The sequence below is a fragment of the Pieris napi genome, chromosome 3, assembly GCF_905475465.1.
Source record: "Pieris napi chromosome 3, ilPieNapi1.2, whole genome shotgun sequence".
Classification (NCBI taxonomy): Eukaryota; Metazoa; Arthropoda; class Insecta; order Lepidoptera; family Pieridae; genus Pieris; species Pieris napi.
Genome location: NC_062236.1, coordinates 5,952,342 through 5,970,191, shown reverse-complemented (window position 1 = coordinate 5,970,191; position 17,850 = coordinate 5,952,342). Strand labels below are relative to the sequence as shown.

The 17,850-nt window shown below is 32.4% G+C and overlaps 1 protein-coding gene across 6 annotated transcripts; it reads left to right on the top strand.

Annotated features, from left to right (window-relative positions):
* Positions 1 to 377: 377 nt before the first annotated feature.
* LOC125063226 (guanine nucleotide-binding protein G(q) subunit alpha) lies at positions 378 to 17,738 on the top strand. 6 transcript variants are annotated; one of them, XM_047669553.1, is made up of 10 exons: positions 380 to 676; positions 1,156 to 1,359; positions 3,561 to 3,745; positions 7,663 to 7,817; positions 8,399 to 8,527; positions 8,620 to 8,748; positions 12,082 to 12,211; positions 12,643 to 12,796; positions 14,004 to 14,111; positions 15,353 to 17,738. In XM_047669553.1, exons 2-10 carry the CDS (start codon positions 1,242 to 1,244, stop codon positions 15,433 to 15,435), a joined length of 1,191 nt encoding a protein of 396 aa, XP_047525509.1. In that variant the 5' UTR covers positions 380 to 676; positions 1,156 to 1,241; the 3' UTR covers positions 15,436 to 17,738. The 6 variants fall into 6 exon arrangements, with proteins under 6 accessions (XP_047525507.1, XP_047525509.1, XP_047525506.1 ...); XM_047669551.1 differs by lacking the exons at positions 8,399 to 8,527; positions 14,004 to 14,111; positions 15,353 to 17,738 and adding exons at positions 13,547 to 13,654; positions 14,873 to 15,001 and having other exon boundaries at positions 378 to 676; XM_047669550.1 differs by lacking the exons at positions 8,620 to 8,748; positions 14,004 to 14,111; positions 15,353 to 17,738 and adding exons at positions 13,547 to 13,654; positions 14,873 to 15,001.
* Positions 17,739 to 17,850: the final 112 nt, after the last annotated feature.

Below are 17,850 nucleotides of genomic sequence, written 5' to 3'. Positions count from 1 at the left end.
CAACCTATAACGTGTTAGCCGCATGAATATTTTTTTCATAAAATATGGATTAAGATCTAGAAAACTAGAAATTTTCTAGAAAACTTAGAGACTTTAAAATTTAACTAGATATAAAACATTTTAACAAAATATACATTCCCTGTCACACGAATTACTGCGCTTGTGCACACTGCACAGTGGCAATTCGCTTTTTCTAGACTTCAATCTAGTTATGGTTATTGAAACATGATTCGCGATTGAAATTTGAATGCCCATTGTAAATTCATAAATCTCCGTACTCATTCATTCAACAACTTGCTGAAATGATAATTGACATCGGTGCAAGCGTCCGCAACTAAAGTGTCAGCTGTCAATATTCATATTGTCAATAGTCAAATAAAACCATGAATATGAAAATTAAAAACTTGATGCCAGATTTTTACACATAATTTACGCACTATAAAATCATACATTACACTCAATTTTATGTTGTTTTATTGATTTATAATCTTTAAAAGAATAATTTTAATTTATTTGTTAAAACTGGCACGACGCACGCGCACTAGTTCCATTACCCAAAATCTCCCAGCGCCATATTGAGAGAGGCGGACGTTTTACGATTTCAGTGATAAAAATTGTGGTTAGTGCAATAAGTTGAAGTGAAAGACTTGATCGTGCCCTATGGATATATATTTGGGTACGTAAGGTGAAAGAAAATGGATCTTATAAGAAATTAAGCGCGTGAACTGATGTTAACAAAATATGATATCGTAACCTAGACAGGAGACATAGGCCGTTCTAGTTATCAGTAGATTACCATCAATCCGCTGTTTGCTCACAGTTTTAATTATATTATTACACACGTGCGGGGAATAGCTATAGGTTTCTTGAATCTAGTTACATTAATAAGATTAAACGAATGCTTCACAAGGTTCCACGGTCGTATATAAACGGATTTCGAAGTGTTTATGTCGGCAGTTGACAGAAGCGTATATGTATATGACCGATCATAAGTCACCACACCCAGTGACCGGATTGTCGGTTTTAGTATTTATTGGTTTCTAGTTCGGATGATTGTTCACGCGCTATCGAGTCGGTGTGTGATTTTGTGAACGTTCGTGAACTTATATCGAAACGTTTGGTGATGTATGCAGTGAATTGATATGTCGTTTCTAGGAGTGGTGTGCCTCGGTTGATAGGCCTGCCGAAAGGACACGGCTCCACGCGCGAGGACGGTGTGCGGCCCTCCGCCCAGAGGAAACATGGAGTGCTGCATGTCAGAAGAGGCCAAAGAACAGAAAAGAATCAATCAGGAAATAGAGCGGCAACTCCGAAAGGACAAACGCGATGCAAGGAGAGAACTCAAATTGCTACTCCTTGGTGAGTCATCTCCCAATTTTTTTATTAATTAAAAAAATCTTATAAATAAAGGTAAATCAGTTCATAGTTTTAAATATCAAATTATATTGGTAGCCTCATTCTTCCACTATTAGATATTTTAATAATGACTATAGGTAAATATTAAATTATAGCAATTACTTCTTACAATGACTGATAATTAATTGATATTTCTAGGAAACTAAGATCTTTTCTCTTAACCTTAATAATTAGTGCATATAGATTGAATAGGTATACAACAATATGATTATTATAGGTTTCCTTCTGTAAATGATTCATTGTTTGCGGTTAATAAGGATATAGAAATGGGGATCATAAAAGATTTTCTTTATTTCAGTTATTGCTAATTTGTTCCTAGCAAAACCCTTTAAATATCAATATAGATTTAATTAGTATATGAGATAAGCTAAATTTCAAATTTGGGTTATCATCATTAATTGCTTGTTAAGAGTTTTCTGTTCCTTTTCTTATATCAGGATCTCTCCATGTCTTACTAATTTCTTGCAAAAAAATAGAAAGGTCCTTTAAACTGTTTAATCTTGTAAAATTCTATTACGATCTTTGCATGCTTTTCCAATATTTATTTTATCAGTTAATTATCCATTGTCACTAGGAATGTATTGTACATATCTATATGTTTTCTCTTTAGCTTTGATAATAGTATGATAACCTGTAACAAGTAAAAAGTAATGCAATATGATTTCAAATAAGAAATATATTATCTTATCTCTTAGTTAGTTTTAATGTTTGCTGTTAATTTTGAACTTATATGAATATTAATTGAATAAAATATTTAGTATAAATTAAAATTCTAATCATTAAGGGAATATGGTAGACTAAAATATTATTATTTTATTCATTAAGTAATTGAGCCAATCCATATTTCATGACATTTATTATAGGGAAGTATTTAGATTAACTAGGAAAATTATAGTTTAAAAAGTTTTAAAACAGCCAGTTCTGAAGGTTATTTTTTGTTGAATTTCATTATAATTTTGAATATTAAACATTAATGTATATTATGTTTTCGAAGCTTAGTATATTATCTACGTCTTTTATAACCATGCAAATGACTACATTTGGTTTTATCCAAACTTAATTAAATAATTTATGAATTACTGAAAATTTTAGTTAGGTATTTCAAATACAAAAACATCATCTACATGAGATTAATTTTTAAAAACAGAGTAACATACATTTATACAGATACATAGAATGTTTTTGGTTTCCACAAGGTCTTTAACTAGCTGCTCAAGATCTATTGTTCAATACAATAATATAAATATAATCTAGCTATTTGTCATGTCACTTCAGTTAGTATACATAAATAGCTAAATTACCTATGTAAAACATTCTATAAGATTATAAGTTTCTTATTCAAATAATTTTATTAATGACTAAAGATATATATGATATGATAAGTATATGAATAAAACATTCTCTGGAATTTAATTTTGCAATACATATCTTTCCAATAATATAAATTCCAAAGCTTTTGTTGATTTATTCTAAGCATACGCTGAGTTCATGTTAAAACATAACAAAATTGTTCCGAGTTAGAAATAGGAGATAGCTGAACAAAACATATCCAAACATATATTTCTTTGATGTTATTTATAACAATGTTATAATATTACAGTCTATTTTCACTGTATGATGTAGAGTTCCTGTGAACTTTAGAAAAATTACTATGCACAGTTAGGGTTTAAACATAGGACAGTAGTAGGCTAGCAATCCTTTATACTTTCATAATATATCCTTTGCAAAATACAACAACAGGTATTTACCCGCTCATTCAAAGAAACTAAATCAATTGTGCAGTTTTAACTAACATCCTATTTAGTCTCGTTTTGCCAATTTTTTTTGACGGTAAATCAGTTCTTTCTACAGGGTCTTTTATCAATAATAGCTTAAACTGTTTCAAAATCTTTTACTGTCTAAAAGCAGATATACCATAAATATGAGGCAGCTTACTTGATTTTGTAATAATAAATGTTTAATATTGTATTTAAAAACCCCTAAATTACAATTGGTCACACTCAGTGTTCAAAAATCAAGTCCTGAATAGTATGTAAGCATGGATTTAAAAAATTGCAATCCCATAGATACTATGTGTATACTCCATACCTCACTACTTCTATGTTCTGTTATATCTATTTTTTTTTATCATACATTGTGACCAGGTACTGGCGAGTCGGGCAAGTCCACATTCATCAAGCAGATGAGAATCATCCATGGCTCGGGTTACAGCGACGAAGACAAGCGTGGCTTCATCAAACTTGTCTACCAGAACATCTTCATGGCCATGCAGAGTATGATACGCGCCATGGATCTTCTCAAAATATCATATGGAAATCCGTCCAATGGAGTAAGTAAAATTTTCAATACAATGTATTTATAAAAAGAAAAAATAACTTCATATATTTTAAGTAAGGCTTGGCTTTACTTATAGAATCGACTTAATAAATTGCACCTAATACAGTGGTAGAATGGTTGGTTATTTAAGTTATCCAATAGTTTGTTTTGCTAAGAGCATGAAATCATAATTTACTATTTAATGTACGAAGTTAATCGTCATTATTGCTTGACACATAATGGTGATATACATATTAGAAAACGGGATTTGGAGAAAAAATTTATTCCATTCTAATCATTTGCTAAACAAATATACAGATTTTTTAATGACGACTCATTGGTCTTGTGGTTAGTACCCCTGACTGCGAATCCATGGGTCCCGGGTTCGATCCCCGGCTGAGACGAACATCGATGTGATGAGCATTTGGTGTTGTGCTTAGGTCTTGGGTGTTTAAATATGTATTTATATGTCCATCTATCTATAATATGTATGTATATCCGTTGCCTAGTACCCATAACACAAGCTTCACCAGCTTAGCATGGGACTAGGTCAATTGGTGTGAATTGTCTTTAAAAAAAATTTTATATTGTTTGAAGGCTGTGCTGTTTGTGTATTCAAAGTATACGTTATTAAACAAGTAGTGTAAAACTCACCACATCGTATAATGTTCTAAGAAAAAAATCGATTCAGCCGTTAAATAAAGCAGACTAAAATCCTTGCACCCAGTAGCTATAAATAGAAAATAATCTCGTATTAAATATAGACAGGATAAATCTGCCTATCTATTCTCATTACCATTTCGCCACACAATATCGTTTAATAATGATTACACATAATTAATGTTTCAAAAAGTACATATTATAATTAAGATAATCAAAGAATAAAATTAAAATAGAAATACAACAACCAAAAATAAATTGTCAATATAATGTAGAGGATTATAATAATTAGTAGGTAATATAAATTCGATGTTTAATAAAAATGTTCTTCAGTATATTCTCTTTAAATGTCCTCCTGCAAACTTGTAGAGTCTCTTCTCCAGTACTTCTTCGTAGTAGTACGCCTTATTGAATTTATTGCGGACTTATAAGATTAGAATATCTTTAATATACAAGAACTTTTACTAATAAAAATATATATTGACAATATTGACAAACTTGATAGAAATATACAAAAAACATTTTAAATATTTGTGTGTTTATCTAAAAATTCTAAACATGGATGTTTTTTTCTGTGTTACTTGTTTTACTTTACGTTAACGAAGAGCCACCGGAGTTGAACAGCTTATAGAGACCGTCTAGTAAAAATATTTGATAAAAAAACATAGTTTATTGATTGGACTGAGAAAGTTTAAATCAATATATGTTATATATATATAGGTATGTATATAACCTTTAAAAAATTATAATAGGAAGACCATATGACAACTCATTTTTGTACATATACAAAATCATTAGCCATAATTTAAATATAACAACATTCCCTTATAAAAATATATATTGTCAACAAACTTGATAGAAATTTTTCATCATCGCTTTTAATACCATAATAATAATAATTTTAAACTTGCAATAGGATATTCATGGAACATGACGAGATACCGCGCTATCTTTCACCTCTTACGAAATGTTTTACTAAACGCGAGGTAAAAATTGAGATAATTCTAAGAATTATATAGATACGAAGATAGGAATGATATACGAGGACGAATGATATGTAACTCGTAAGAATTTTTCATAGATAACTACATAATAATGTCATCTAAAGAATGCGACTCGCTACAGTACATCTGTGTCTTATGTTTAATAATCGTCTATGGTAAATGCTTTTATTCTGTATTTTAAAAAAAGAAGCCCAGAAAGGCGCTTTTGCGTCTGTTTTATTTTTGTATAATTCTGCCTGTTCAAACAATTGCGCACGCATGACAAACGCTTAATTGTTCTTACTGCGAAAAGTCATAATAACATTTAATATAAAATTATTGAGAATATATTGTCTGTGGACATACAGGTCAGTGTTTGTTTAAAGAATAAAAGTATTAAATTGGACATAATATGATTTAATTATATATATGGACATTTTAGATGTCGATCTCACTATTATTGCATAGACTATAAATCGTATAAAGTACCTAGCAGTATCCATACTTTTCATTACTGCCATTAAAACAGGCGAAGGTAGGTCACAAATTTATTAAATTTACAACATTCTAGCAGAAGTGCCACCTATTGTCACGTGATAAATCGAATTTTAGTACAACAAAAAAACGGTATAGATTTACAATTGCTTAATTAGAAAAATACAAAATTAAATCTATTTAAATAACTTTCACGCGTTTCGGGTACTTTTCGGCATACATGGTCTGCGAGAGTTTCATTTCAATGTGTTCTACACGCGTTATTCATATAATGGGTCCTTAAATCAAAATTTAAGGCTGTGAGGCATTTAAACAGTAATAGTAGACAATAAGGCAAATTGCAATAATAATTGATAAGGTTTTTGTGGTCCGATTTTGGTTAAGTACGGAAATGATAAATCTATCCAAGTCAACAAATTGCTATTAGACAACCTTGAGGAAATCCCACTCTACGCTCTTTCGCGCTTGTGTAAATTATATATGGTGTTAAAATAAATACTTAACACAGCCCAAATTACGTGTATCGCTTATAATCCTTAATCAGACGCTCAAACATCAATTTTTTTTTAAGACAATACCCACCAATTGACCGAGTCCCATGCTAAGCTGGTGAAGCTTGTGTTATGGGTACTAAGCAACGGATATACATACATAGATAGATAGACATATAAATACATATTTAAACACCCAAGACCTAAGCACAACATCAAATGCTCATCACATCGATGTTCGTCTCAGCCGGGGATCGAACCCGGGACCCATGGATTCGCAGTCAGGGGTACTAACCACTAGACCAATGAGTCGTAATCAGACACGTTCATTTAATTTCAAATTTATGCGAGAGTAATAAGGACAAAATATGTAGTTTTAAAGCTATTTGATTTGACAGTACATGTGTATGTTTATTATTAAAATATAATGTTTTGGTAATTTCTAATCAAACTTTCACAAACAATCAAACTTTAACGCTTCTTTGAATAAGCTTAGAATCGAGACGATATAATATACAATTGCAATATATATTTGTGTATGTAAATACCGAAATGAGTGTATGACCTATGTACTGTTAATACTAGTTGTTTATTACCAGTCTTGATTATATACTTTTACAATTTAATTCTTTAACTGTTTTTATTATAATTACTTCCCACAGACACGTGTACGTCTCTAATGTAATAATTTATCGTAGACGTTAATTTTCTAAAACTTCGGTTAAATTTTAAAATATAAAATTACTACTAACGCAGGTTTTTTACGTTATAATTTATAGCAATCAGCGAGCTTATAATTATTATCTAATTCGTTAGCAATAATAGGACAGAATATATTTGTATTTTCAAATAAAAACCATATCTGAATTTTATACCGCCTTCGTTCGTAGCTTGTAAACGTATAGTGCATATGTTGGGTTCTATTACTGGCGATGAGGTTATTTAGCTTAGGTTGATTTATTTGCCTATAATGATAAATTAGCAATGTAAGAGACACGTAAATAATCTCCCAAATGACAAATTAACTTATATTTTAAAGACTATTGATAGTACTCATTTTATATGTAAGGTCTTGATTTGCATTGCCGTTAGTTCGTTCCTTAATGACTATTTCCTGACCCTTTTTTCTTAGACGAATTATTTCCGACTTTAAAATTAGTAAATTTTTACTGGACATAGGACCTAGAATTTCTTTTAGGGTCAATATAAGATAAATATATTCTTGTACTGCTATATAGGAGTCTTTACCTTGCAGACAAATTGAAAGACCTGATTTTAACAGTTCCATCAAAATTTTCCAGGAACAGGCGGAGTTGATATCGGCTATCGACTTTGAGAGCGTGACAACATTCGAGAGTCCCTACGTCGAGGCCATCAAGGGACTATGGGCCGACTCCGGTATTCAGGAGTGCTACGATCGCAGGCGGGAGTACCAGCTCACCGATTCAGCCAAATAGTAAGTGAAATATAATTACGTATTCATAAAATCACTTCATTACTCATGAACTAGATTCTAAGTTTTTTATTCAAACGTAGAAAAATATCGATTATCATAATTAAAAGACATTATTTGTGATTTAACTAATAGAATTATGTTTTTTAATTACTGTACTGTATCAAGACCTACAAATATGTATGACAATACCATTTTTATACGTTTACACGATTGATTAAAATAACAAACATCAATTGTCTAGCGAACATAAACTATGATTAAAGTCTGTAAATGTATCAATTATCATAATGACATCAGTATTTTCTTTCATAATAAACACAAGCATTAGGTATTATATGCCCACGTAATTTCTTCTAATATTCATCCAAATAACCACACAAAAATCTTAGCAATAAAAGTTCGATTCCCAAGGTGATGAAATTACTCGTAAATCTTCAAATTAACTCGAATAGAATACCTCAGAGAGGTATTTCCTACATTTCAGGATGCTTATTTAGATAATAAAAAGTCCACGGGTTCGATTCCCAAAGTGAGAACAGAAATGTTTATGATTCCGTATGTAAGGGACCGTTTTTCTATAGCTACTTGCAGGAGATTGATCGTGTCGCGGCACCAAACTACTTACCGACCGAACAAGACATTCTGCGCGTCAGAGTGCCTACTACGGGCATCATCGAATACCCGTTTGACTTGGAAGAGATACGATTTAGGTAAAATGGTGGCAAACTAATGCATGATCGGATCTCTTCTGCGGGTATGGGGCATCGCGTGCATGTGCTTTAGATGTTGCATGAATTTACAGCTATTTAAGTGATCTGGAGAGAATCGAAAAAGACGATTTTCTACCCACGGAGCAGGACATTCTCCGAGCTCGACAGCCGACTACAGGCATTCTTGAATATCCTTTCGATCTAGACGGCATTATATTTAGGTACGTTTGGACCGTAGCTTGCACGTTTTGATTAGATGGCTAAAGATTTCATAATAGGTTTTGGAAACCTTACAATAATGTAATCAGCTTATTATAGGCAAGGTCGGATACGGACCTCGTGTGACGCGGTAATCTTAAATACAATTATATTCTTATGTACGTAAAACATGCCATTTCTATATACGTACTGCTCGTTAGTAGTTAAATTTGCTAAATGGTAGATTGTCTTCCGAAGATACTCATTTGATGCCATACAAAAAATGTTGTTTAATCAAAATCACAGACGAATCTGATTCTATATTTGTTATGTCGTTATAGAAAAAAAAACAAATATCCTTTGTATACGTGTCCTTGCCAACGGGAATGGCTATAAACTTTGTTATTAGAAGTTAAATGTTATTAGTAAGTTTTCCTGATATTGTGTTAGTAATGTTTCTGGCATTATTGCACCAATAGATGATATTTGACAATTCCCTAGCGTTGTTTATAGGTGACCTCGGTTGTTTTACTTGATGTTTAGGTGCTTTAATGACGTCAAAAAAGCAAAACTTATATGAAAATTAAGAAAATTGTCATGATTAAAATTGCCAAATCCTAAATCACAATTAAAACTACTTTTATAATACGTTTCTTAAGCTCTAGTCTAAAATATTTAATTAAATTACAGTGTTTTTTTACTTTTATTGAACGAAAATATTAAATAACTTTGATTGTGTAATTTTATTAAACTATTTTGCCTATTAAATGGTCATTGCACTTGAAAATATTTAAATATTAAGAATTTAAATTTAATCCTGGGATTTACTATATTCGCGGATTACAATAAGTTCCTGTATTGATCCGTGGCAGGGCTATTAGCAATTTTGATACAAAGTATGTATAAAAAACTATCTAGTGAAATCATTTTATAAGATCATAGCTTATTGCTTAACAGCACAAGTAATGCTTAAGCCATCAACATTTGCTTTGTGATAATATCGCGCTTTCTATTGTAAGTTTGCGAATCAGGCATATTTGGTGAAGAGAAACTTTGATACTTTAGTTCGAATATGTTTGTTTTAATTACGAGGTTTTTTTATTAAATACGCCATATACTACATATAGGATAGCATTTTCCGTATTATCATCGCTTCGTTAGCTCCACGGCAAAGATAGGTAATTGTTAACAGTTTATTTGATATTGTTTAATTTCGCGATTGTATTAGAGTAATAAAGTCTTGTTATACCCATAAAGTATGGGACTTTCTTGTAACTATTTTTACAACTGTAAATTATTTCGGCCTTCTTGATAGTTTCATAATTAGTTTATAAAAAAATAATTTCTTCACTAAATCTGCCTGGAATTAAATTTTGAAAACATTGTAATAATTTTATGATCTTCAATGATTTCATTAGTCCCTGGTTTACTGAATTTATCGACGATGATTCGCTACTCTCCTGCATCCAAAGATTGACTGTAAAAAGGGAAACACACTGCTTTAGGTATTATAATCATATAATATGTGAATATTGTGAATAACTGTATAATAACAACAATACATTATTGAAAAATCGCGGTGGTGCTTTAACAGTTGGTGCTTAGTCGAAGCGCGGTTGGAAGTTAGTAGTTTGTAACCCAATTTTCCGAGGTTTATAATTTAAAATGTAAAATAATTAAATATATGTATGTTGTCGTTGTGGCCTGGTAGTAGGATTCATTATTTTATAAAATCAAATACCAGTCGAAGTTTGGCCGATTTGTTTATAGTATCACATGCAAAATAAAGTAATTTTTATTTATTACTACTAATACTTGATCTCCTAAATCTATCTTCTAACCATACCTACAGCCCTGCGATTCTGTAACTCACTAACTAACCAAATCGTAAAATGACTGCTTTACGACTGATTTGACCACGACCGCCGCTGCGAAAACCGCTGTGCGAGTTCGAAAAGCAGTTCAAAAAAATCTGTAATGAGTATCGTATCAAATCTATGTCGCCCTAATGCGCCGGCAAAAAGCAAAAAGGTTAATAAGTAAATCTCATAGCAAAAATTAAACAGAATTTCACGCGATTATTTTAAATATCTAATAATAAGGGTGTAAAATTCTAACGCTTCAACTAGGAGTTAGGACACGCACGATATGGCAAACATTTTGCTTCTATGCTATATAATTTCCCTACAAACTTTACGTCAAATAAATAAATAAATCAGTGGCGCTACAACCTTTTTAGGTCTGGGCCTCAGATTTCTGTATCTGAACGAAAATATTAAATAACTTTGATTGTGTAATTTTATGAAACTATTTTGCCTATTAAATGGTCATTGCACTTGAAAATATTTAAATATTAAGAATTTAAATCTAATCGTGGGATTTACTAAATTCGCGGGATCTACAAAATTTACGTAAAATAAAATAAATAAATAAATCAGTGGCGCTACAACCTTTTTAGGTCTGGGCCTCAGATTTCTGTATCTGTTGTATAAAATTTACGTACTTATCAATAACTGTTCGCTGTCGAGATATTGTTTATTACTCTTTATGATATACCCAGAAACGAGGCGTAAAAGGTAATGTAATGCCAGTAGTTGTTTTTAACGCTAATCTATGCTTTATTAACGTTGCTTTACTAATATTGATACCAGTCTCTATAACTTCTTTACTGTTTTAAGGGCTATAAACTAAAAAAAACCTGAAACCGCTACAATCTTGTACAAGTCTTTAGAACATTTTCTATTTAATAAGCCGTAGATTTTGATATATAAAGAAATGGCGGTTTTCCTAACTATATTACACTTCACTGTACAAGAAAGTGTGTGAAGTTGATATAGAGGGAAAGTTCCAGTCGTAGTATGGACACATGAACTATTAAAATTTAAAAAAAAGCACAAGCTATAGAGATTGGTTAGGTAGGATTTTTTTGTATTTCTCTGCTTTGTGTATTGCTAATGCTAGTTGTAAGTTTATACTAACATATGTTTGTTTCTCTATACGTGTTTTATGTAAACTTTATATATAGTAAGTAAAAATGGGTGATTTTTATATTTGTTTGGTGATAAAAGATATAAATTGATTTAATTTTCAATCTTTTGACATTTTTTTGGCAAACTTTTTAATTAAGGAATTTTTCGTAGAATTTATATTTTGAGGAATATAGTAAAGCTACTGTTAACTAATTTTAACTTGGAGGCCTCAAAATTAAATTGTGGCTTGTGATACGATACTGAACTCTGGTCATTAAGTCTTAAGAACCCAAAAATTACAGTTTGTAGCCAAACATCAACGAGTTTTCTAGTGTGAGGAAATCTTGATTTCTATAGATTTTGTGATAATAATAATTTTATGTATAGAATGGTGGACGTCGGCGGACAAAGATCCGAGAGAAGGAAGTGGATTCACTGTTTCGAAAATGTCACATCCATCATTTTCTTAGTAGCACTTAGCGAATACGATCAAATTTTATTCGAGTCTGAAAATGAGGTGAGTAAAAAAAAATTCTATTAAAAATTATCATAGAAAATGTTTTTGCAGTTCGCCCATCGAAAGTACATTTGCTACATTTTTTTTTTTAAACTTCACTGTACTGTTTGAAATCCGGGCATAAATAAGTTCATTACATACATAAATAAAATAATAATAAAAATAAAATAAAAAGCCTTTTATTTCTTGCTAAGAGATATACAAAATAACATAGGTTTACATACATACACTGTATTAATCGCTTGTTACGATAGCTATACATCTCTGCTTCATTGATGTTAGAACCATATAACCTGACTCATATCATTGTTTCCGGTAATCGAACCCTATAGTTCTGGGTGTTGCGTACTTAAATTTTTTTGACGCAAAGCTAGCTATTAATAATATGTATATTAGTATCAATACTTAATCACAATTGAATGCAATTTCAGAATCGAATGGAAGAATCAAAGGCATTGTTCAAGACGATCATCACGTATCCCTGGTTCCAGCACTCGTCGGTTATTTTGTTCCTCAACAAAAAAGATTTGCTCGAAGAAAAAATCATGTATTCGCATCTCGTCGACTATTTCCCCGAATACGACGGTATGTGCTCATTAATATTGTATTTTTAAAATTGGTCACAATTGTTTTCTTACAGAGAATCAACAATAATTGTCCCCCAATATGTTTCAGCTATTTCATGCAGAGGTTTAATTATAATGAAACCCTAATATAACCTCGTCATTAAAATAGCGGTAGGCCTTTTTGCATTTATCGCCATCTGTTGGTTTGAGATGATAAGATAGTCTTAGCCAGTTATACACTGAAACGTCAAACTTGGTTTGGCAATCCGGTTTGTATTATTTATTTGACCCACAAGTTAGGTCAACACACATACATCACGTCTGTGTGTTACAGTTGTTGTAATTGATATGAAGAGCAGTGTTTGCCAGTACTTCAGCGTACGACTATCATCTCAGGTCGTAGGGTCGAACCCCGACCGTGTACCGCACCGTACAGTATGGGCGCACTTCACACTTGCTGGTACGGTGAAGCAAAACATTCACCTTCCTCCAACACGCCTTAGAGCCAGAAAGTCGGCGGCGTGTGTTAGGCTGATCACCTACTTGCCTATTAGGAAAAGCAAATGATCACGAAACAAACAGAAATCAGAGGCCCAGACCTAAAATGATGTAGCGCCACTAGTTTTTTTCGTAAGTGATTTGTAAAAAACACGTGTGTGTTTTCTTCATTTACATAACAAACGTAAATATTATTTAAAATATCACGTATTTATAACAAAATTAATTTAGGAAATAAAATCTTAGATAATTGTATGAGTGACTTTATCAGGGCCGAAATGCGATCCGGTCCCTGCGCGGGAGTATATACTTAAGAAATACCTCAGAGAGAACCCGGACCCCGACAGGACGTGTTATTCGCATTTTACCACAGCCACAGGTTTATATCGTGTAGTATGCTAGACGTGTGCGCTAGTACGATGTGTACGCGTACATATTTTAAGTTTACGTACGTTAACTTGGCTAGATTAAGCAATTAAGTTTGTTCGCTAAGTTTATCTTCGCTGGTGAATTATTGATTTAAATAGAATTATTTAAGTACTGTTTCGTCGCTTCACTAAAATTACAAATCAATTTTACATGCAAAAATCTCGTTAAGGAAGTTTTATTTGTCGAGATTTTCCAATATAGTTGTTGGTTTTTTGGAGCTTTATACAGTACTTGAACAATTTTTTTAAGTCATTAAAGATTAGTAAAGCGATCATAGTTAACGCTAGTTGCACTGTTAGGTCCGCAACGCGACGCCAGCACTGCGCGTGAGTTTATTCTGCGAATGTTCGTCGATCTGAATCCCGACGCTGAGAAAATTATTTACTCGCATTTCACCTGTGCGACGGGTAAGTTTTTTATTTTTTCATGAAATATAACAAAGATGGTATAAAAATACGTAGGCAATTTTTTCCGTCAATTTTGGAACTATCATTGTAAGCTGTAACTTGATATATATGTAATATTTAAGATTCCTTCAAGATTATGTAAAATCATATTCTATATTTTGTCTTTATATAATGGTAATGTGAATACTTATACACAATTTTTTTCAGTTAAAGGAATATTACATATTCATCACAGATTTATTATCATTGACAGTTTTGTTTTGTTTGTTAACCGTACCAAAATACGTTTAAAAAGATTTATTTTGATTTAGTAATATAAGTTCTAGTGCGTTTTGAATATTCAAGGATTGCGTAAGTGCAGTGCAGTTGGTAAGTCGTTTATTATTTAGATTTTGCGCTAAAATTGAAGTAGCTTGCTTTGTGTGTGTATATAGAGTATGTATGTGTATATTATTTTTATATATATATGTGTGTGTATATGTATTTTATATGTCCAACAGTAGTATTGATAAAGCGCCGACGTCCTTTTTAATTATTCCTTTTAAACATTAAATGTATGTTTCATCTAAATCGGTTTAACAAGATGGTGTAAGCCAAGTTTTTTTTTTCAAAATCTGGCAAGAGTGATAAGGACAAAATCTTTTTGTGATAGTATGTTCATTAATATATGGTTTATATGTATTTTTTTCTGCCATTCTTAGGATATTATTTACTTCTATTTATTTTTTATATTTTGCATGCTGCTTTGGATATTCATAAAGACACTGAAAATATTAAGTTAGTGTTCTGTGCCGTAAAGGACACAATTATGCAATCAGCGCTAAAAGAATTCAATTTGGCATGATGTGGTTGTTTAGTTAAGGTGTTTAATAATAAATATTTATTGCGTATTTTTTAATATTCTTTTATTTGCCCTAACAACTCTGCATGAAACAAAGGTAAGGATTTTATCTATTTTTTGCATACAATATCTTTTATTTCTAATTTAATGCTTCGCATGCTGATTTCAGCGCAAAATCTAAACAAAAAACAAAGACTAATTTCAATCTTTACTAAAGAACTCTCACGTCTCTTTCTGTCATTGTGTCTACGCTGTGTTTAAATGAGACAGATGACGACAAAAAAAAGGTTGGAAGTAGACTAATTTAGAATCTATAACTGCCTCATTTAACATGGGTCCCAAACCATCTTAGGAAGCAAACGTGAGTGAAACATGAGTGACGTTTGAATTGTGCTTGCAGACACCGAGAACATCCGATTCGTGTTCGCGGCGGTGAAGGACACGATCCTGCAGTCCAACCTGAAGGAGTACAACCTGGTGTAAGGCCGCGTTCGGCGCCCGCACAAATCTGTGATTGTGTATAACACGTAATTTAAACATCATCATTTCACGACAAAATGTAAAAATTCGCGAACTGATCGGGTGGACGAAAGTTATTCATCTTAAACAGATTTATGACAAGTAAGGTTAGATTGTAAGTCATTTAACCTAATTAATGGGCACCGGCGGGCGGTGCCGTTTCAGGACCTTTTTGACATGTTTTTTTATGATGAGGTAATTCACAATTTATGTACGTGTCTGTATCGGTGAATATTAAATTGTGCATTTTTTTTAAAGCGAGCGGCGAGTCGTGGCCTCGCCGTCGCTGCTTTTAGTCATTGTTTTAGGATTTTTGTAAAGTTTGTTGCCATAATATCTTTCTACTAGTATACGTGAACGTCCAGAGGAATGGATTCGAACAAACTAGTCGGTCGAAGGGCGGCCGCGGCCCCTTCGTATTGTATATCGTATTTATTTAAGCGACGAAGCCTGTCCTTCCTCCCTTACTACAGATTCTCTTTTCGTTTTGTACATTGGAATTCTATTCATTGACATGTGTATCGTTTGAGCTGTTTTTCTAAGAAATTAATTGACGTAAAGTTTGTTTTACTGAGGCTTCGCCTTCGCGACGGTGTCTCTCCTCACGTCTGTTCGAGAGTCGGAGCCGACGGGCGTACGTTAGTTGTGTAAGGACATTTTTAAATGCATTTGATATAAACTTTTTTTACTAGGAACCCAATACGATGCGATATCTGTTAAACTGAAACTGATGTTTTTTGCACGAAAGCTTAACACGGAATGTAATATATTGTACATTTGGGTCTAAATGTGCCGAGTGAATTGAGCTGACGGGTCAATGCCGAGTTTTGCTATTGGCACACGATTGACACTCGATGTCGTTGCGGGCTCTCACCGAAGCGCGAACATATTATACGTTGTTTTTGATCTTCCATATTTTAGAGAATATTTTTATTATTATATGCTTAATTTAGTGTGTTGCTTCGTGTTTACGGTTAGTTATGTTATGTATAGTAAGGAAACCGAGTTTCTATTTCGAACATGTAACTTATTTGTATTAACTTATTTGTTGTTGTGACTCTGTAATATTCTTGGTTATTTTAAGCGAGGACCTATACCCGATACTGTCAATAGCAAAACTGTTTGCTTCTCGAGATACATACATCTGTCCGAAATGCTCAAAATCATGTGAATTTGGAACTTAGCGCACAATATTGGAGTATTTCTATTCATGTTACCCATTGCAATCTCTGTGTATGCCCTGTACATAGTTGTTTGTACAGCGATGTTTATTTCTGTTCGGCGCACGGTCAATTCCTAAAATGCTTGCGTGCCGAGCGATTCCACCGTCTTTGACAGTCGCTTATATATTTTTGTTATACTTATTGTTGAATGCGTATATATTTTTATTTAGAGGTGGGCACCGTGTGCCTCGCGAAGCGTCGGAGCGTTAACGATGACGTCAATTTCATGAGATTGTTTTATTGTAAACCAAAGATATAGCAACTTTATTAAATTCTGTTTCGATTTTTATTTACAGTCTCTTAAATCGACGTCACTGGACTATTCAGATAACAGTACATTAGTGTACGTATAGTCTACGCTGGGTCCTAGGGAAACTATCGTATACCTACTATAACGAAACTGGCCAATACGAGTAGTAATCGTTTAATTTTCTATGACTATTTGATCTTTAACTGTCCGTTTTAATAAATTTTCCCTTGTTTACGCGATTGTTTACTTAGGGTCCATCCATTCTCACAGGCTTTACTTGTAAATGTGAAGCATAAATTATACGACAGTAACGCTAGTTTAACGGACTGATTATTTAATTATAAACCTACTTATAAACACCAACACAGAGGACCAATAAGAATATCTTAAAATTATCTCTTATTTTGGTCGTATAGTATATGTCGGAATATTAATTGCTCGAGCACAAATTATTTTAAGCTTCACTAAGTTACCCTTCAAGCACAAATGACAGAATGAGATTTTATTTATACGTGTTAATTTATGAATGTTGAGATGCGACTCGAGATGGTCTCGGCACGCAGCGCCTGCGCCGAACGATGCCGATCTTCCTTTCAATGACTGAATTTACCGGTGTGATTTTTTTACGATTGGGCGATAACTACACAATATTGCTAAACTATACTATAGTCTAACGTTGCTTTACCTTTTGCGTGAGATTGTGAGAATTTTAGCTTAAGTTTCGACTGAAGATGGATGCCTGTATGTAATATTGTAAATTATAATTTCTCATAAAATATAATTTTTTTCAGCTACGTTGTTTGTTTTCTTTACTACGACATTTAATTTAAGATTTAACCTTATATAAAATCCATGGCCCTTTCATAGAAACAATTAAGTAATAGCGTTTTACATTTCATTATTTTA